We start from the raw sequence: 20,378 nt of genomic DNA, 5'->3' as shown, positions 1-20,378 counted from the left end.
TCAGTAATGTCTGACTCTTGTGACTTCATGGGCTATAGAAGCCTACCTGGATCCTTTGTCCGTGGAATTCTCCAGGCAAGAATACTAGAGCGGATTGCTATTTCCTTCTCCAGGGGATATTTTGGACTCAGGATCTGATCCTGTCCCCTGCAGTGGCAGGCAGATTCTTTACTACTAAGCCACCAGGAAAGTCCAACGCAAAGAGAGTGAAGTGTTTTTGTTGAGTACAGGCATTCACTGTACCATTCTCTGTACGTTTGATATTTCCAAAATAAAACATTAGGGTCAAAATGATCAGGGCCTTCTACAGATGGATACTCTGTAGCTTCAGGCTCCCAGCTGCTCTCCTCACTTCATTGCTCTTGCCAGGCGTAGGAATGCCCCTTGCCCTGAGGTTCAGGGTCCCTAGTCCACCTGCACTCTTCCTCTAAGCTTGTTCTTCCATCCCTGATCCGTTGCGAAATTGGACACCCAACGAGAAGACAGTACCTCCGAGATTCCTAGAGAGGCTGGTCTGGCGACTTGGGGAGCCGGAAGCCCATCCCCAGGCACTTCCTGTCCGGTCATTGTTCTTGTGCCGGTAGGCGCCGGGGTCCAGGCCACCCGCCTTCTGCTCCAGAGCTCGCGAGCTCCGGCCGTGCTTCTGCTCCGCGCACGGTGAGCGGGGGTGGTGTGGCCTGGGCGCGAACGTCGGGGGCGCGGGAGGGTCCATTCCAGGGGTATGCCCCCCTCGCCCTCCGTTCAGGGATCCCAGCACTGTCTGTCTGTCCCGGGGCGGCTCCGCGCCCCGGCACTTCGGAAATCCGCTGTTGCCTACCTACCGGGGGCCTAGTCCCGGGGTAGGTTGGACACGAACCGCCCCAGGGGCCCGGCTTATCCCAGGATCTGGGCTGTGTGGCGTCTGGAGGTGGAGGAGATGGGTTGCCACGATTGGAAATAGGGAAAGGACGTTGAAAGAAAGCCCATGATAGGAGACTGTGCTGTCTAGGGCTGGAGGCCAGTTAGAATATCAGCAGTCTGATATCAATGCCCAAAGTAGGCGATCTTGTGTATACACGGGTGAAACGAGTATTAAGGACCTTCCTCCCTGATAAAATTCAACTAGTCATGGAAAGAAGAATTCTCCAGAATTAAGATTTGTTGCAGGACTGAAATATTGCACTACTCAAGAGATGCAGGGTATGGAATAAGTTGCCAATAAGTTTAATGCAGAATAAAGTATATGATCACTTCAGTAGTAGCAAAAGAGAACTTAATGAAATTTAGCACTTTTCTCCTAATAAGACACCTAAAGGGAAATAGGAAAATTTCAGTTTCTCCATAATCAGTTATAATGGTAGATTAATACTCACAGATTAAGAACAAAAAAATCTGTTGGCTTGGCTGTGATACTGGGGAACTGTTAGTTCATGGTGATATGATTTGTTTCAGTCCTTTTAGAAAGCAGTTTGACAATATATGTCACCTATAAAATCCTTTGGTTAGTAATCCCTCTATTCTAAAGGAATAATTCAGCAGCAGAAAAAACTATTTGCATGAAAAGAATCTTAAAAATTATGTTAAGAAAATAAACTGGAAACAAGGTTCTTTTACTAAAGCAGTGATTAATAAATAGGGGCTGGTTTAGTAAATTATAATATTATGGTGGTGGTGGTTTAGTCGCTAAGTCGTGTGCAACTCTTGGCGACCCCATGGACTGCAGCCCACCAGGCTCCTCTGTCCATGGGATTTTCCAGGCAAGAATACTGGAATGGATTGCCATTTCCTTCTCCAGCAGATCTTCCCAACCCAGGAATCGAACCCAGGTCTCCTGCAGTGCAGGCAGATTCTTTACCGACTGAGCTATGAGGGAAGTCCTATAATATTATAGGTATTATATAATATATAGTATTTATATTGTTTTTAAATTATGTATATTATAATATTTAGAGTACCATGCCAGAAGGAGGTGGCATTGTATGTACTTAACATTAAAACATTTACCATCTTAAGAGTGCTGTTTTGTCTCACAGTTGAAAGAAATAGAAAAATATAAAAATCAAAGGAAGAGGACCTTAAAACCACCTGTGATTACATCACCCAGAGATAACCTCTCCTAACATGGTGGTGTCTAGTGCTAAGTTGCTTAGCAGTAAGTCATGTCCAACTCTTTACGACCCCATGGACTGTAGCCCACCAGGCTCCTCTGTCCATGGGATTCTCCAGGCAAGAATACTGGAATGGATTGTTGTGCCCTTCTCCAGGGGATCTTCCTGACCCAGGGATTGAACCTGCATCTTTTATGTCTCCTGCATTGCCAGGCGGGTTCTTTACCACTAGTGCTACCTAGGAAGCACAGTTGGTGTCTTTTTCTTGAGAGTCTTTTGTTCATACTATTGTTCTTGGTGCTTAAAACAAACAAAACAAAATCTTTGCATTGTAATGACCCTTCTTAAAAAAAAAAAAGCCCATGGTGATAATTGTGAAAATATGCATCCCCTAAATTAAAAAGTTCAAGTCATAATTGTCAGTATGGTTGGAGGTTTTCCCTCAAAATAAGTATTTTAAATTCTTCAATATACAGTGATTATCTCTCTGGAGATGAGCAAGGGGTAATTTTTTTTAATCATTTTCTGTTTTTTTAAGTTTTTACAATTATATTAACTGTATAATCAGGGGAAATCAATAAACATTACATAAAAGTGTTTGTAATGTGATCATTATGGAGATAAATTGCCTATTTACAGTCCAACTCCTTCCATCCTGTTGAGGAATAGAGCAAACCCTGTGCTGTAGTGGCTGCTGCCTGGACACTGGTAACCTGTGGTCTTTGTGGCATCCAGGGAAACCTCTGCTCTACTAACAGTGTTTTCTGATTTCCCAGTAGATACTACTCATCATGTCCCTGGGAGGAAACTCAGGAAGAAGCTTTTGAAACTTAAAGATTAGATGGGGCTTGACTTCTGCTGGGCAACCCCCAGCCATAGGAATTCTGCTGAGCAGAGACGATGACCACAGAATTGAGAGAGGCTGTGGCCCTGGCTCACTGGGGCCCAGTGACAGTGAAAAAAGAGGAAGAAGAGGAGGAAGGCTTTGTGGGCCAGGCATCCAGCCAACAAGTGCACTCTGAAAACATCAAAGTCTGGGCCCCTGGGGAAGCTCCTCAGACATGCCTCCCTGTGTCAGAACAGGAGGAAAAGGTAAGCAGTGGTCGGGGAGGAGAGAGGGAGGATGGTCCTAAAGATTGCACATGATTTCAGGAGGGACCCTGTCCTTCCGCTTCCACACCTAGAGTCTTATTTCCTGGTGAGGGCTCTGGCCTTTAGTCTTTTGCAATTTAATTGAAACATACTATTCTATTGATGTTGACATTCAGTACTTTATATAAACCAGTGCTTCTCAAACTGTGCTACAGTTTGCAATTAGCTGGGGAGTTTTTTTATGAAATCATGATACCTATGTCATATCTCATGTAAGTTAAATCAGAATCTCTGGGGAGGTGGGCCCCAGATCTCTGTATACAAAAAAAAAAAAAAAAAAAAGCTCTTCCAGTGAGTCCAGGCATGATTTGATAACTCTTACTTGTACTTCTCAAACTAATATATGTAAGAATCACCAGGGGTTGGGGTCAGGGGATATGAGGTCTTGTCAAAATGAAGATTCTGATTCAGGAGATCTGGGGTATTGGTCAGAGACTCTGCAGTTTTCACACACTCCCAGTGATGGTGATTCTGCTTGTCCACAGACCACAATTTGAGTCGTGAGGCTGTATGTTTTCAAACCTACACCTCACCATGACTAGCTGTATGAGGGCAGAGGTACCCCAAAGACTCTCTGTAATAATATGACCAGAACCTTGCTTCTTTGATCTTTAGGCTTTAGGAAGATCTACTCTGAAAAATCTCCCCATGTCTTGTCATGCACTCACTGACAAGTTAGGTTTGGGCAGTGAGATGAAGTCAAAGTGATAGGGGAAAAGGTAGCAGGCTTGCTTCTCTGCCTAACTCACCTTGGGGATTAGGGAAGACTCTCTGGCTTCCTTTTCCCTTTTTTTAAATATTTGGTGTTTTTCTTTCTTTCTTTTTTTTTTTATGGCCTTGAAGAATAGGTGCTTATGTTCTTGTCCTCAAAGTTATGATCATACCACCTTCCACCGACAGTCTCCTCAGAAACCCACCTGTGCCTGCTTGTTTCTAGGGTCAGAACATGTTCTGGGACATGGCTGTAGTCCTGAAACCAACACAAGAGGCACCTGCTGCTTCAACCCCAGGCAGCTCTTCATTACCAGGGACTCTGGCCAAGAGCGAGCTACTGGACACTCATGGGAACATGGCCTGTCTAGGTGAGGTCAATTCTCTGATTCAGAATCTGACTGTTGAGGTTTCTCAAAATCTTTTCAGAGGCTGCTGGTGTGGTCTCCTAGCCTGAGCAACAGAGAGTACTGAGGTGTTGAAGGTGTCAGGGAGAGCTGGGCAGAGGAATACTGAAAGATGCCTATGCATTTGTCATAGGAAATGGCTTGTTTTGCACACAGTTTGAAGACACCACACCAGGCAAACACAGGTAAACTCCAAATTTAGTTTTTTAAAAAATAATTTTACATATTTATTTATTTTTGGCTCTGCTGGGCCTTCTTCCTGCAAAGGCAGTGGCTTCTCTGTTGCAGATCACAGACTCTAGGGAGCATAGGCTTTGAGAGCTGTATAGTTGTGGCGCACAGGTTTAGTTGGTCCTCGGCAAATGGGATCTTCCCGGATCAGGGGATCAAACGTGTCACCTACTTGGCAGGCAGATTCTTTACCACTGAGCCACCAGGGAAGTTCTCCAAATTTAACTTTTGATTACATTTATTGTTCAGCAAGTTTCATATCTATGCACACATGTAGACACATGTCCTCTCCCTATGCTTCGTGTTTGTTGTAGCTTGGTGAGCCTGCAAGAGAAGCTAACTAAGATAAGAAGGGTCACCTTTTGTGGTGATTTTTTGAGGTGTTCCATTTTCATAGGTCTTTGTGGACTTTCTAGAGGATTTTGAACACTTGTGTCAGCCATGATGATGTCCAAAGTCAGTCATGATGGCTGACTTACCACCTGGTTCTCCAGGCTGGGACTCAGGATATGCCTGGCTAGCAGTGGTGGAAGCTTGTGAAGTAGGGACATGTAACTGGGTCAAGTGTGTGGTCACCATAAGTCCTGTGTTGTGGAAGCAGTCCCTGCATGCCTGCCAAGGCCCCTCTGGCACTGGCATGCTATGAGTCTGCCTGGCCAGGGCTGTGGCTGAATATTCTGAACCCTCTCTCCTCCCTAGCCAGTTCCTCAAGCATTTGCAAACCAAGTCCCTTTCTTAAACCAGTGTTTTGGGGAAGGTTAGGACGGCCACCTTTCATATTCCTGTGTCTTCTTTAATTCCCCAAACTCTCAGTAACTTCTGTTTCCTATCTTTGCTTTCTGTTCTAGTCCTTCTGGCACATTCCCCTTATATCACTGCTTTTCTGTTTCCCTGCTTTATCAGACATTCGTGGTCTGAACTCCAACAGCTGCACCCATCCACTAGGAATGGCCACTGTTTTCTATTTTTCTTTTTTTTGGCTGTGCGGGTCTTTGTTGTAGCAAGTGGGCTGTAGGCTTTCACTAGTTGTGGTGCACCAGCTTCTCATTGTGGTGCAAGGGCTTTTCTTGTTGCAGAGTATGGGCTCAGTGGTTGCCTCAAGGGCTTCTCTACTTGTAGCATTCAGGCTCTCTAGTTGTAGTGTGCAGTCTTAATTGCCCTGTGGCATGTGGGATCTTAGTTTCACAACCAGGGATTGAACTTCTGTCCTTTGCATTGGAAGACTGAGTCTTAACCACTGGACCACCAGGCAAGACCAGACAACTATTTTCTTTCCCTGCTTTTCCCAGCCAGGACTCACCTTTCTGCCAGCCATTTCTGTTGTTACAGGTAATGGCGAGAACACTGACTTCTAGCCATTGAGGGGGGAACCCCAGTGTAGTTGCTGCCATATCTCTGAGAACTCTTTGACCTTGAGCAAGTCCATTCTTTTTCTGAACCTCCATTTTCTGTTCTATGAACTGGGGTCTGTTCATTCAGTAAATATAAGATTTGTTGAGGTACTGCTTCCTGTGTGCCCAGCTGTGTAACAGGTGCTGGACATATAGCAGTGAGTGAAAACAGCCTTGCACTTTTTTAGCTCCCATACAAGTGAAGGGAAATACTTTCATCTTGATAATAAAATTGTATAGTATACATGAAAGTACTTTGGAAATTTTGATGTGAATGTCTGAGAGTTTTATTTACAGTTTGGTGTGTACTCATTAAAATTGAATTTATTAAGGTTTATACATTAAAATAAAAAAATTTTTTTTTTTAATTTTTTAGCCATACCACGCAGCATGTGGGATCTTAGTTCCCTGCCTAGGGATCAAACCCTTGCACCCTGCATTGGAAGTACAGAGTGTTAACCCCTGGACTGCCAGGGAAGTACTTAAAGTGTATATATTTAAAACAAGTTTTTAAACTTTTTAGTATAACTTGTTTTTATTTCCTTTGTACATCTGGAAAAATTCAGAAGATGGGGCTTCCATGGTGGCTCACTGGTAAAGAATCCGCCTGCCAATGCAGGAGACACAGGTTCGATCTCTGATCCAGAAAGATAACTATTGAGCCTGTGCTCTAGATCCCGGGAGCTGCAGCTACTGAGTCTGTGCACCCTAGAGCCCATGCTCCGAAATAAGACAAGCCATGGCAATGAGAAACCTGAGCATCACAACTGGAGAGTAGCCCCCGCTCGCCACAACTAGAGAAAAGCCCAAACAGGAGCGAAGACCCAGCACAGCCAAAAATAAATAAAAATATTAAAAAAAAAAAAAAAGAAAAGAAAAAGGAGAGGGGGATTCCCTGGTGGTCCAGTGGTTAGAACTCCCCGCTTCCACTGCTGAAGGCCCAGGTTCGATCACTGGTCAAGGAACTAAGATCCCAAAAGCCATGTGATGTGGCCAAAAAACCAGGAAAGGAAGAGTGAAGAGGTAGTAGGGGAAAGAGATAATAAGGAGAAAGTAAGATAAGAAGGAAGAAAAGAAGATATAAGAGCAGTTTTAAACTACAGGGAGAAAAATGGAGTAGAGTTTAAAAAAAAAAATCACAACAGTAGAAATAGATATAACCAAAAAAAGATTAGCTTTTCAGGGTTTTCTGTTGTCGAAGTCAGGGCTTTGTTGTATCCAGGGCTCAGCCATTCTCTTTCTCTGACACTGCCCTTCCTGAGTGACTGTGCTGGAGTTGCATTACCATGGTCTTAGCCAGCAACCAAACTGGACTGTCCCCTTGCCCAGTATTGCTCTGTGCCTTAAACATCCCCATGCCACCCACTCCCTTCTTGGTTGGAGAGTTGCCCTGGTCTGTGCCAGTAGGGTGTCTGGATGCTCGATTCCCCTGTGCAGTTGCTCATGACCTGCAGCTTACAGCTGAATTCAATATACTTCCCCATCTTTATGAATTGACCATCCTATTCTTTTTCTAGATCTTAAAAATCTGAAACTTACATTTTCTGTTTTTGTTTGTTTGTTTCAGGTGCTGAAACCAAAAATCGACAGTTATTGGTTCCAAAAATTGAAATATGTGATGAAACAGAAAAATCCTTCATCGTTTCAGGAAGAATCCAGAAAGTTGACCCGCAAGGACCCAAGTTAGGAGAAGCCTGTGAAAATAGGAACATGTTAAAGAGGCAAAGAATAAAGAGGGAGCAGAAAGATTTTGGACAGGTGACAGTGAAGGACTGTCACCTCCCTGAAAACCTCAAAGAAGAGGAAGACCAGAAGTGTCCCAAAGCTGAGGAGCGATACACCCTCAGTTCTGGCTCTGTTAAAAATCAGAAAAGCCAGCCTGGGCAGAAACCTTTTACATGCGGCGTGTGTGGGAAAGGCTTTAGCCAGAGCGCAAATCTCGTGGTGCATCAGCGAATCCACACTGGGGAGAAACCCTTTGAATGTCACCAGTGTGGGAAGGCCTTCATTCAGAGTGCAAACCTTGTTGTGCATCAGCGAATCCATACTGGACAGAAACCCTATGTTTGTTCAAAGTGTGGGAAAGCCTTCACCCAGAGTTCAAACCTGACTGTACATCAAAAAATCCACTCCTTAGAGAAAACCTTTAAGTGCAACGAATGTGAGAAAGCCTTCAGTTACAGCTCACAGCTTGCCCGGCACCAGAAAGTCCACATCACAGAAAAATGCTATGAATGTAACGAGTGTGGGAAAACGTTTACCCGGAGCTCCAACCTCATTGTTCACCAGAGAATCCATACCGGGGAGAAGCCATTCGCCTGTAATGACTGTGGCAAAGCCTTCACCCAGAGCGCCAATCTTATTGTGCATCAGCGAAGCCATACTGGGGAGAAGCCATATGAGTGCAAAGAGTGTGGAAAAGCCTTCAGTTGTTTTTCACACCTCATCGTGCACCAGAGAATTCACACTGCAGAGAAACCTTATGACTGCAGCGAGTGTGGGAAGGCCTTCAGTCAGCTCTCTTGCCTTATCGTGCACCAGAGAATTCATAGCGGGGACCTTCCGTACGTGTGCAACGAATGTGGGAAGGCCTTCACGTGCAGCTCGTACCTGCTTATTCATCAGAGGATCCATAACGGGGAGAAGCCATACACATGCAATGAGTGTGGCAAGTCCTTCCGGCAGAGGTCGAGCCTCACGGTGCACCAGAGAACCCACACGGGGGAGAAGCCCTATGAGTGTGCCAAGTGCGGTGCAGCCTTCATCTCCAACTCGCACCTCATGCGCCACCACAGAACCCACCTCGTGGAGAGCACATAGAGGGCAAGGGAGACCTCCAGGTGCCGATCCAAACCTCCCGCTCCCCAAGTCGGATAGAAACCTCTTGGCTGTTTCCTCCTCGGCAAAAATGAAGCCTGCTCTGTCCTACAAAGTTACGGTTTTGGACTTGCCTGGTGGTCCAGTGGGTAAGACTCAGCTTCCAGTGCAGGGAGCACGGGTCTGATCCCTGGTCGGGGAAGTTCCATATGCTCTGCAGCCAAAAAAAAGAAAAAAAGCAACAGTTTTCAGGAGTGCAGCACAAAACACAAGACAGACATTTCAGAGGCTAGTTTAAAGAAAATGAAAACGAAGGCCTCAAGGCAAGGATTTTATGTTTAACAGTACTCCAAGTGATCATATTGTTTGAAGTGGGATGTGGCCTTCTTAGAAACGGGTCATACAGAGCTCCGTGATAAAGATCCTTCTGGGGAAAAGGATTTTTCACTTAATTTTGTTTTTGAAAACTCTGGTAATTTTCCTGGGCAACATGCAGGTTACTGGTGTGTCTGACTGATGGAATTCGGGAGCTTTGAACCTTGTGTTCTAGTATTTTGGGTTTAAGCAGTGACTCATGAAGGAAACCACTTGGGGTAGCAATTCAACAACTCTCACCTATGAACATGATAAGTTTTCCATTCCCTGGGTAATTTTTTTTTTTAATTAAACAAAAAACTGTCTGCCACTCCTTAAATGGATGGAAGTAGGAACTGGTTGTTTCCCTCATGGTCTGCACCTCATGACAGTTGGAATGGTAAAGCTCTGGAGACTGCTGATGAGTCTCTTCTGATCATTTCCCAGCCTGCATGGCAGTCACTTGAGGATGGATGGAGACTGCACAGCAGAGCCACCGAGACTGCTGGGCTGTGTTCCTTTGAGAAGATCAACAAGTCTTCTAATAACAACCCTGGTTACCATTGCATTCCATTTGAGTGAGACGCTGCTAACAGACCCCTTCCCAGATAAGAGAAGTCACAGAATAAAGCTGGAGGCATGCCCACTTTGTCTGTTCTCATTCCGCCCAGGCCAGCCAGAGGGCTCAGTTTGGGCGTCATTGTCACTTTCTGAATGATCTGGTCATTAGAAGAAATAATGGAGCCCTTGTAATTCTGAGAGGACCCAAGAGGAAAATGAACAGAGAGGGAGGGGGCAGAGTGGAATTCCTAAGATCTTAATTTGTGTTTTTTTAGAAATTCAGAGGTATTGGCATATGAAAACTTTTAGGAGGAGGAAGAAACTGGCTGAGGTAAGATACCTTTGTTACCATTTGAGCCTTTATTCCTGGAAAAACAATTTCTACAACTATGCAATAGGTAGAGTCATATAATAATATTGCCTTGTGTTCATACAGAACCTGATTCCTTGTGTACCTTCTTGTGTAGAGTCATAATACCTGGCACTTATATCATGTTTTCACAGAGATCGTTACCTTAATCCCTGTTACACTGAAAGAGCTGTTTGTCCCCCTTACCTGAGAGAGGTCATTTAACCAAGACTAAGTAACAAGCCTGTGTTCAGACCCAGGTCCTAAATCCAGGTTCCCTTTGTTCTGCCCTGTTCATTCTGTCTTGCACATGTAACCCCACCTGAATCTGTGGCAGAGTCTGAGAAAGGGGTAGATAGTCTCATTTTTAGGTGAAGAAGCAGAGCTGACAGATTTGGGGGTGTGCCTTAGAGTGACCAGCAAAACAGCAAATTTAAGATAGGGTTTGAGTCTCTTCTCTTGATTCCTGGGTCTATCTCCATCCTACTTTCAGCATACAAGCATTTATTGTAAATGTTATACCTAGTGAGAGCACTTGGGGGCAGCTCTTGTGCGTAAGTCCATGCATTTATTGTCTCATTTCTACAGGACTAAATATTAGTTACACAGCATTCTGTAGTTTATAGAGTACTTTGCCATACAAAAGGCATACACAAAAAGCTTATTAACTTCTTAACTTGTTTTCCCCTTTAATCAGTCTTTCATCAAAGTATGTATGACTTCTCTTCCATCAAGTCAGTGATGCCATCCAGCCATCTCTGTTTTAGGCCTCAATATTTTTTAAAACTTTGGAAGGGAGTGAACCACTGCAGACAAGTAAAACCTGCAGGTCACAGATGTGTGTGATCAGAGGTGGAGGGGAACTCTAGTATAAGGCAGTGTTCTGCTTCAGCAGAAAAGGACACTGACTACATCGGCTTCTGTGCCTCTAACGACCCTTGGCTGCTGAGACTCTGTGACCTGACTCACTGTATTTGTGTTTCAAGTGAATATACCAAACAATTTATTTGTATGAGTGAAACAAGTTCTATATAACATGCTTTTCTGTTCCCCATTCTACAAAGTGACTTTTTACATTTTTGTTTGTATTTCATCTCCAAATCTGGGTTTCCACAAATCACACCCAGGTTCAGGACTCCTGGTCCTACACAAATTACGTGAGCTTAGTAGGTTGCACCCCACTCCAGTACTCTTGCCTGGAAAATCCTATGGACAGAGGAGCCTGGAAGGCTGCAGTCCATGGGGTTGCTGAGGGTCGAACACGACTGAGCGACTTCACTTTCACTTTTCACTTTCATGCATTGGAGAAGGAAATGGCAACCCACTCCAGTGTTCTTGCCTGGAGAATCCCAGGGACGGGGAGCCTGGTGGGCTGCTGTCTATGGGGTCGCACAGAGTCGGACACGACTGAAGTGACTTAGCAGAGTTGGTTGCTAAACAGATCAGATCCTTCCCCACCTCATAACAACTTTCCCTCCCAATTCAATTCCAACCCTCAAAATAAATTACCATCTACTTTTTCCAGTAGGGTTTCTGGTAGGAGAGGAGTGACTACCCTTTGTTATGAAACGTGGCTTAGGTTGTCCTTTTCCTTGGGGTCATTGCCCTTCTTGTTTTTTTTCATGCAAACTTAGATCTCCCACCAAAAATCGAATCTTCCCTGCAGTGGAAGCTCACAGTCTTAACCACTGCACTGCCAGGGAAGTCCCTTCATCTCCCTTCTTCCTAGGCTGGTCTTGCCAGAAGTAGATGTGAACTCTGAAGCCCCATTTTCTTAAGTTGCTGAGAACTATCAGTCTTTCAGCTCTCAGAGAGCTAGGCCTAACAACGAGCATTAAGGGTAGAATGCAGAAATCTGTTTTTACCCTTAAGTGAGACCAACAGATGTATGTTACATGGAGCAAAGGGATGCAAAAGTGAATCATGTACGGGTGCTTTGGGGGCCTGGGGGAGAGATTCCTCATCAGCATACATGCACATAAGCACACACAGCCCCCTCTCAAACACAATTGGCTGTGAATCCTCCAGGCTCAGGAAGCTAGCCCTTCCACCATGCTGTGGGTCCCCTCTCTAGGTGGCTGTCCTCCCACTTCTGTCACTGTCCCACCTTGTGCCTAACCTTTCTGGGGTCACGGTCCATTTGAGAATCTGGTGGAGGTTGTGGATCCTCTTTAGGAGAAACTAAGATTGCACGCTCAGTTTTGCGTTCATTTGTGGAGGCATATAAACTCCCAGAGGCCAATCCGAGAATCCTTTGGGGTCTCAAGTCACACCTGGGGATGTACTATGTAATCACCCACACCTGCTACAGAATGGTAACTTTATTTTTTGGCTGTGTGTGACTTAGTGGGGTCTTAGTTCCCTGACCAGGGATTGAACTCCAGCCCCTGCAGTGAAAGTGCTGAATCCTAACCACTAGACTGCCAGAGAATTCCCAGTGACATTTTTCAAAATTAACATCAGACTACGGAATCTCTAGGGATGTTGCCCAGACACATAACCTTTTCAATCTTGCTCCTCCTGGATTCCCCCCCTCCCCCCGTCAGCAAATGGTGGCATCATCCAACACCCAGACCAGAAACCCAGGAGCCATTTCTGGCTTCCAGTGTATCAGGCATTGATGACAAAAATAGTTGTTATGCACTCTCTTTGTGGCAGACATGGTGCTAGGTCCTGGGGTACCAAACCAAGCAAGGCCTGCGTTTCCCCCTTTTCATGTCTCTCACTGGAAAGCTGGATCCCTTAACATGTTTATTTACCAAGTTCTTTATCATCTCTTTCCAGCCTATGGGTTTCGTTTCTCAGGCACCTTTACTGCGGCCTGGAGGCAACTTGCTCTCGTGGTGCCTGTGACCTCTCATCACCACGCCCCACAGCCCCCTTCTGCTTTGCCTAATATTTGGTTTCTTTTAATATTTGGCTCAGGCCCATCTCTGGAAAACCTCTGACCTCCCCATGGCCAAGAAGTATATTTACAAGTCTAGAAGGACATGATACTTGTATCCAGAGTTTTACTTTGGGCTTTAAAGTGAAAAGCATCTGGATTCAAAATTGTGTGTATATTGTGCAGTTCTCATAAAATGTTGTTACATACACTGTATACTCTTTAAAAGTATATAGATAAAAGACATGAAGGAAATATTAAAAAAAAATTTACAAATGTTTAAGTGACTTTTTTGGAGCCATACAAATGGTAAATTTCAGAGCTTGGGCTCAAACCCAGGTCCTAGGGATAATGGAATTATAGGTGATTAAAATTTTTTTAAATAATTTTTGTATTTTTTATAAGGAACAAAAATTTTATAATCAGGAAAAATATTTATTATAATCACAAACTTAGTTTTATTGTATTAACTATAAACAGTATCTCTAATTCTCCATTTGGTAAAATGTGGGATGTAGAATTTGGTAGAATGTGGGATGCTCCGTCTCCTCCCCTTGTCCACCTCTCTGCCTCTGAAAGTGTCAAGTCTGACAATTCTTAAATTCTGTTCTGTAACCATAGTCATTTATGCTTTGTTTATTGATTTGTTCTGAAAGTTGAAATAAACAGCATGAATGTTATTATGACTGTATACATGTTTCTGCAGATGTAAGTAATTTATTATGATTCTGTTTTCTTTTTGGAGCAGCATTTTGTTTTTATTGAAGTTTCTAGTTGTCTTTCTTTTCCCCTTGTGCTGGTTGCTTTTAACACATCCTCCGTTATTTCCAAATTCTCCATCCAATTAGACGTTCTTTGAGTCCCCCTTTCTCCTGTATATATCCCTTCCAGAGACCTCCAGCCTCCTGTTTTAGTCTGTCCATGATGTTTGTTTGTTTTTAATTAAAAAAAATTTTTTGGCCACACTACGTAGCCCATGGGATCTTAGCTCCCTGACCAGGGATCAAACCCATCCTCCATGGAAATGCAGTGGAAATGCAGAGTCTTAACCACTGGACCACCAGGGAAGGCCCGGTCCTTGGTATTCTCTATGCCTACTATGCAGTTGTTACACTGGTACATAGCATCCTAAATTCCACATCTACCTTCTATTTACACTCTCATTTCACTGCAGAGCATCAAGTCACTTACCAAAAAGAGTATGTGGAAGGCAAAAGAGTATGTTGGGTGCCTACGTATGTAAAACAACTTTTCCTGCCCTCACACTTGCTTGGTAGTTTGACTGGCTGTGAAATTCTAGGTTGAAAATTTACCCCCAGAGCTTGTAGGCATTGCTTCACTGACGTATAGAATCCGACATTGTTAATTAGATGCCTGATTGCAGTCTGATTCTTATTTCTTTGACAATCAATAGAACTCACATTTTTGTGATCTCTTTCTCCACCCTTTTCAAGCTCTTAAAGTCTCCTGTTTATCCTTGATATACTCCATTCCCTAATGGACTCAGATTAAATTTTTCAATCTAGCGACTCAAGTACTTCTAGGAAATTTTCTCATGTTATTTGTGACAGTTTTCCCTTTCCATATATTTTTTTTTCCTATTTTCACTGTTTTTGCAATTCCTGTCAATCAAATGTAACTTCTGGATTGATCCTCAACTACTTACTATATTACTTTCATTTCCTTGTCTTAGATACCATTTTCTGGGAGAGTACCTTGATTATTTTTCAACCTTTCTAGTGAGTATTTTGGCAGTAATTAATTTGTAAGAGCCTTTTCTTGTTCTCACGTTGTTCCTTTTGTGTAGCATACTATTCTCATTTTACAGATGCCTCTTAAATCTGAGTATTCTAATTAGAAGGATTTTCCTTAAAGTCTCTTCTGTCACTGAATTGCCTCACCACCTTCATTCCCCTGCTCTGGGTCCTTTTTACTTTTTGTTTATCTTGTTGACTCTCTGGAGGATTTCCTCAAATATGTTGTGATTCTTATACACTCAGATATGAACATGCATATATTTGTGTGGTGTGGAGGCAGGTAGTAGGCTTGGCTCAGTAAAAGGCTTCCCTCTTGAGTGGTTGGTAGGAAGAGGTTGTTTCCCTGAAGACTAAATGCCAGGATGCAGACATCTTTTGGCAAAAAATCATCTCATGTTTTTGTCTGGGGTTTGGATAATGTAAGTGATTCTCTAGAGTGAGAGACAAGGGGATCAAATGTTACTGCAGGTTTTCAGTTTATGCTCTTATTTTTTTATTCTTTAATTTTCTTTTTTTTTTTTTTTGCGGCACTGCACTGCATGCATGGATCTTAGTTCCCCAACCAGGGAGTGAACTGCCCCCCCCCCCGCCCCCTCCCCCGCAGGGGAAGCTTGGATTCTTAGCCACTGGACCACCAGAGAAGACCCCTGATGCACTTATTTTTAGCCCTATTCCACCTTACCCTTCATTGAACCAGGGGTTTCCAAGTCCCAAGTCATCTGGAATTTGGCAGGTAGACAGCTGCCTCCTTTCACTGCATTGCCCTCAACAAGTATTTCAAGTTGTCACTCCCTCCATCTAATTTTATTGTTGATGAAACCACCATTTTATCCATTTTCTATCCTCTAGAACTTTGTTTCCCTGTCCCATCATTGTTGTTCATATATTTTAAACCATTTTAACTCATTATTGTTTTATTGGAAGCTAAATGATTTAAAAAAGAATGTTGATAATCCTTTGATACAGTAGTACCACTTTTAGAAAACTAAAACTAATTATTTTAGTTTTTGACAATGGTTTATATACTTGTCAGTGTTAATATTTTACAAAAAATGAAAACAGTCCAACTGACTAACAATAGTAGAATGATTATATGTGGTGGAATGTTCTGCAACCACTAAATATCATAATTTAAGGAATATTTAGTGATATGATAAAATATTTGCAATAATATTAAGTGAAACATGCAAAGTATAAAATCCAGTGGTGTGTATAGACACTTCATTTTTCTTAAATATATTAATACATGCCTAGAAAAGACTGGAAGGAAATAAATACCTGAGGTATTAACAGTGGTTAAATTTTCCTGCATTGTCTATATTTTCTACAGTGAGCCTAAATTACTTACATGATCAGAAGGGAAAATTTAAGAAAAAGATCATGGCTTATTTGGAGTGGTAAGATGTTCTTTTGGGGTGTGGAATGGGTAGTGGGGAACAGCAGAATAAGAGTCAGGGGAAATACAGTGGTCAGTTACCAAGGACCTAATGCCAGGCGAGGGGATTCAGCTGGAGAATATGTATAACCCCAGTGTTTGTGACATGCAGTTAAAGCTGTGGAGAGTGGAGGCTGGGCTGGTGAGGGAAGAAAGGCCTCTGGAGATCATACAGACCACTTCTGTCAGAGTCCAGGAGAGACCCTGGATTCTGACCCAGGCAGCAGCAGGGGCCAGAGGAGAAGACAGATGGAATGAGCAGGCCTTCGGGGCACGGAGGATCAATCCAGGCTTCCACACCCTGTGACACATAATCTCTGACAACTGGGGCCTAGCCCAGACCCGAGAGGTCCTGGTTTCTGTGTGCCTCTCTGGGGCTGCCCTGTGTCACCCTGGGTGTGAGGAGGCAACCTAAGTCCTAGCAGGCTACTTGGCTACCCAGGTCCCCGTGCTGGGCCAGTAGCAAGGTTGTAACTGCTGTTAGTTGGAGGGGTTTTCTGTGTGCTAGGCACTCTGCTAAATGCCAAATGTTTTTTTTTAATCTCATTTAGACTTCACCTGAGGAGGGAAGTTCTCTTATTGTCTACATTCTCTTTATTTATTTTTTTTCTTTGAAGTAAGTTTTTATTGGAGCATGGTTGCTTTACAATGTTGTGTTAGTTTCTACTATACAGCAAAATGAATCAGGTGGGTATACATATGCCCCCACTTTTTTGGATTATCTACATTTTCATAGTCAGTAGTCACAGTCAGGATTAAGATAACTAAGGCTAAAGGCCATTATCTCCTCACCCAAGCTATCTTCTCAGTGTGCCTCCAAGAACCCCTCTCCTCATCTAAAAGTGCTTTATTTAATTAGAACAACAGTGCTTGCCTGTGGTAAGAAGTTCGGTGGTACAAGAGCAGACAATAAAGAAGTTGTGTCCCTCCCAGCCCAGAGTACCCCAGTACGTGCATCACAGAGATAACTGTTGTCAATTTCTTGGGGATCCTCCCAGACATGCATTTATAGTCTTATATATTCCCCCCCACACACGCACACACACGACCTTAGGATACTTTTTTTTTTCTTAACTCAGTGTGTCTTGGAGATGGTTTGTTTGCCTGTAAGTTCTAATTCTTTTTCACTGCTGTGTGATATTCTGTTATATGGATGTACTGTGATTCATGGAGCAAGTGCCCTACTGGTGGTCATGTAGGTTCTTTTCTATCTTTTGCTTTTACAAACAATGCCATGATGAATATCCCAGCATACTGTCCTTTATCAATTTATCCTGCAGACAAAATTGTATGCATACAACTTTGTCTGCAGGATAAACTGATAAAGGGTATGTGCATTTGATATTTAGATAGAAATTGCAAAAGCAGTTCCCAGTATGTGTGAAAATGCCCACTTCCCTGAATCCTCTATGATACTATTGTTGTCTTTTCTGCTCTGATAAATGAAAAATGCTCTCATATTTTAGTTTGCATTCAGTTAAAGTGAGGGAGAAGGCAATGGCACCCCACTCCAGTGTTCTTGCCTGGAGAATCCCACGGACGTAGAAGCCTGGTAGGCTGCAGTCCATGGGGTCGCACAGAGTCGGACACGACTGAAGTGACTTAGCAGCAGCAGTAACATGAGTGAACCTGAAAATCATGTCTTGTGTTTAAAAGTCATGTGTATTTCTTTTTGTGTGTGAATTCCCTGTACATGTTCTTTAAGCATTTTTTTTTTTCTGTTGGGTTGTTGACCCTCTTAAGAATTTATTTCTAAAGTGAAAAGTGAAAGCGAAAGTTGCTCAGTCGAGTCCGACTCTTTGTGACCCCATAGACTATACAGTCCATGGAATTCTCCAGGCCAGAATACTGGAGTGGGTAGTCTTTCCCTTCTCCAGGGGATCTTCCCAACCAGGGGATCAAACCCAGGTCTCCTGCACTGCAGGCGGATTCTTTACCAGCTGAGCCACAAGGAAAACCCTAAGAATTTATTTCTACCAATTCTGTAGTAAAGAAATGACACTTCTCATCTGCCATATGTGCTGCAAGTATTTCCCCCAGTTTACAGTCAGTCCCTTTACTGTGATCTTTGCTGTTTGGATATTTACCATTTATTGTCAGATCAAAGACTTGCCCTCTTAAAGATGCTTCATTCTCCCATGATTTCACCTAGTCCTTTCAGACAGGTTCATTGGAAATCCATTTTATAGTAGGGACCGAGTTGGGTCCTGGCCCCACAGCCGGCCGCTTTTCCCCGGGTTCCAGCAGGAGGAACCGAGCGGGAGAACCGCAAAGATGGTGACCCGGCCTCGCTTCCTGGAGCTGCGGGGCAAGAGCCTGCAGCCTGGCGCCTGAGGGTCCGGGATCTGGGTTGGACTGGCTGGCGCCTGGGATACCCGGAGGTGAGGGTCTCACTGGGGAGGGGCAGTTGCAGAGGGAAGAGCGGGAAGGGGCGGGGTGAGCCAGCAGTGCAGAGGATGGAGGGGAAGGAGGGATTGGCAGTTTGGCCAAGGGAGGATCTGGCTATAGTCAGGCGCTGGGAGCGGGTGTGTTGGGAAGGAAAGCGGAGAAGAGGCTGCAGCCTGAGGTCAGCTACTGAGAGGAGGAGGCTGCCACCGGGGAGTGGGCGCTGTGCTGGGAGCTGGGGACGGGGCCAGGGCAGGCAGGAAAAGAATAGGTATGAGGGTGGGGAAGAGCAGAGAGAGAAGGGAGCGGGGCGGCCTAAGGAATAGACAAGGTGGGAGGGTGAGGGGAATGGGTTGGAGAAGGAAGGGCTCGTACCAGCGCAAGGACAGCTTCCTCCAGACCCTGGGACTCCGGTCCTGCCGAGCTGACTTCTCTCGCCTCGGGCCGCTGGAAACAAGTCAGACGTGCCACTGTGGACAAGATTATTTTCCCAAAGTTCCTGACAGTATGCTACTCTGGCCCTGCTGCTCACTTACCTCCAACCCAGGACAAATCCCTAACTTCTCTGAACGTAAATCCTCTCTTCCACTCAGGGTTAGGCGGTTGGGATGAAATGAGGCGATTGAAAGGGATTTGTAACCCTTTATTTAAAGGCTGCCTGGTTGCAGAAGCCTGCCATAGTTCTGTGGATGTTGTTTAGTCGCTAAGTTATGTTCAACTCTTGCAGCTCCTGGGCTGTAGCCTTCCAGGCTCCTCTATCCATGGGATTTCCCAAGCAAGAATACTGGAGTGTGTTGCCATTTCCTTCTCCAGGGGATCTTCCGGACCCAGGAATCAAACCGGAGTCTCCTGTGTTTCCTGCATTGGCAGGCGGGTTCTTTACCACTGAACCACCAGGTAAGCCCATTCCTGTGGATAGATGTGGGTGAGAGAGACCAACCCTAACTTGACTGGGAAAACATTTTTACTTTTACAGTTCAACATGGAGTACAGTGCCAGTTGACTCCCTCATGCATAGACGTCAATGGCAGGAGCTGCTGAGCCACTGTTCTTTTTTGTCCCCTGGTGGTGGTGAGCCCTCAACTGGGCAGACTGGGGCCAGCAAAGCCCTTAGTCAGGCTCAGTCCTGCCTCTCGAGCTGGTCTGGATTTACCATCACCGCTGCTGGGAGTTACACCAAATCTACTTGAAGCTTGAGAGTAAGAAGCAGAGAGGTCTTGGCTGTTGAGAGGAAACAGGTCAGAGGGAGGAGATGTGAAGTTATAACTCAGTTCCCAAAAGTTAGAGTCTGTTTAGATGCAGTCCAAGGAACCATTATGCTGAGGAAGGAGCCAGCATTTATGGGCTGTCCCCATTGCCTATAAGCCAAGGGAAGGGGAGAAGGTAGGGCCAGCATTAAAAAAAAAAAAAAAAAAAAAAACCTACTTATTTGGCTGCCACAGGTCTTAGTTGAGCACACAGGATCAGTTGCAGCATGTGGGATCTGGTTCCCTGACCAGGGATAGAATTTGGGTCTCCTGCAATGGGAGGACGGAGTCTTAGCCACTGGACCAGTAGGGAAGTGCCACGAGTTATCCTGTAGCAGATGCGATGTATTACTCCCTTGCTGAGATGGCCCGTTCTGACACCCACCTAGTACTTTTTCCAACCCTAACGCCCCCATCTACAGTTTTCCCGAGGCATGAGGTGGTCACTGTATTCCGGGCAAGGCAGTCTTTCATGGGACAAGCCCTCCACTGGGCTTGGAGGGAAACCGACGGGGATCGCCTTCTACGAGGGTGCTATCGAGAGGCTCCTCTCAATTCCTAGACAGCCGAGGGCTGCGCCGGACAAGAGCCGCCGGGCCTCTGATGACGC

The 20,378-nt window shown here is 44.5% G+C and overlaps 1 protein-coding gene and 1 long non-coding RNA gene across 3 annotated transcripts; one reads left to right on the top strand and one right to left on the bottom strand.

Moving 5' to 3' along the window:
• Positions 1–222: 222 nt before the first annotated feature.
• On the top strand, positions 223–13,635 carry ZNF35 (zinc finger protein 35). Of its 2 annotated transcripts, none has more exons than XM_027522453.1 (4): positions 223–657; positions 2,864–3,179; positions 4,177–4,321; positions 7,547–13,635. In XM_027522453.1, the coding sequence occupies exons 2-4, from the start codon at positions 2,988–2,990 to the stop codon at positions 8,797–8,799; spliced, it is 1,590 nt and encodes a 529-aa protein (XP_027378254.1). In that variant the 5' UTR covers positions 223–657; positions 2,864–2,987; the 3' UTR covers positions 8,800–13,635. The 2 variants fall into 2 exon arrangements, with proteins under 2 accessions (XP_027378254.1, XP_027378253.1); XM_027522452.1 differs by having other exon boundaries at positions 2,867–3,179; positions 7,547–9,796.
• Positions 13,636–19,143: 5,508 nt separating this feature from the next.
• On the bottom strand, positions 19,144–20,347 carry LOC113880385. Its single transcript, XR_003507732.1, has 2 exons — positions 19,947–20,347; positions 19,144–19,742 (listed from the first exon to the last, which is right to left on the bottom strand). It is a non-coding gene; the product is annotated as an uncharacterized LOC113880385 (long non-coding RNA).
• Positions 20,348–20,378: the final 31 nt, after the last annotated feature.

The sequence above is a fragment of the Bos indicus x Bos taurus genome, chromosome 22, assembly GCF_003369695.1.
Source record: "Bos indicus x Bos taurus breed Angus x Brahman F1 hybrid chromosome 22, Bos_hybrid_MaternalHap_v2.0, whole genome shotgun sequence".
NCBI lineage: Eukaryota > Metazoa > Chordata > Mammalia > Artiodactyla > Bovidae > Bos > Bos indicus x Bos taurus.
The sequence above is the reverse complement of the archived record's forward strand: the minus strand, read 5'-3'. Positions and strand labels throughout refer to the sequence as shown.

Excerpts from the sequence above, each read along its gene's own strand:
- ZNF35 (XM_027522453.1), top strand. The coding sequence starts at position 2,988 with ATGACCACAGAATTGAGAGAGGCTGTGGCCCTGGCTCACTGGGGCCCA. Across the intron at positions 3,180-4,176 it reads TGTCAGAACAGGAGGAAAAG|GGTCAGAACATGTTCTGGGA; the intron begins GTAAGCAGTGGT and ends GCTTGTTTCTAG. Across the intron at positions 4,322-7,546 it reads TGGGAACATGGCCTGTCTAG|GTGCTGAAACCAAAAATCGA; the intron begins GTGAGGTCAATT and ends TGTTTGTTTCAG.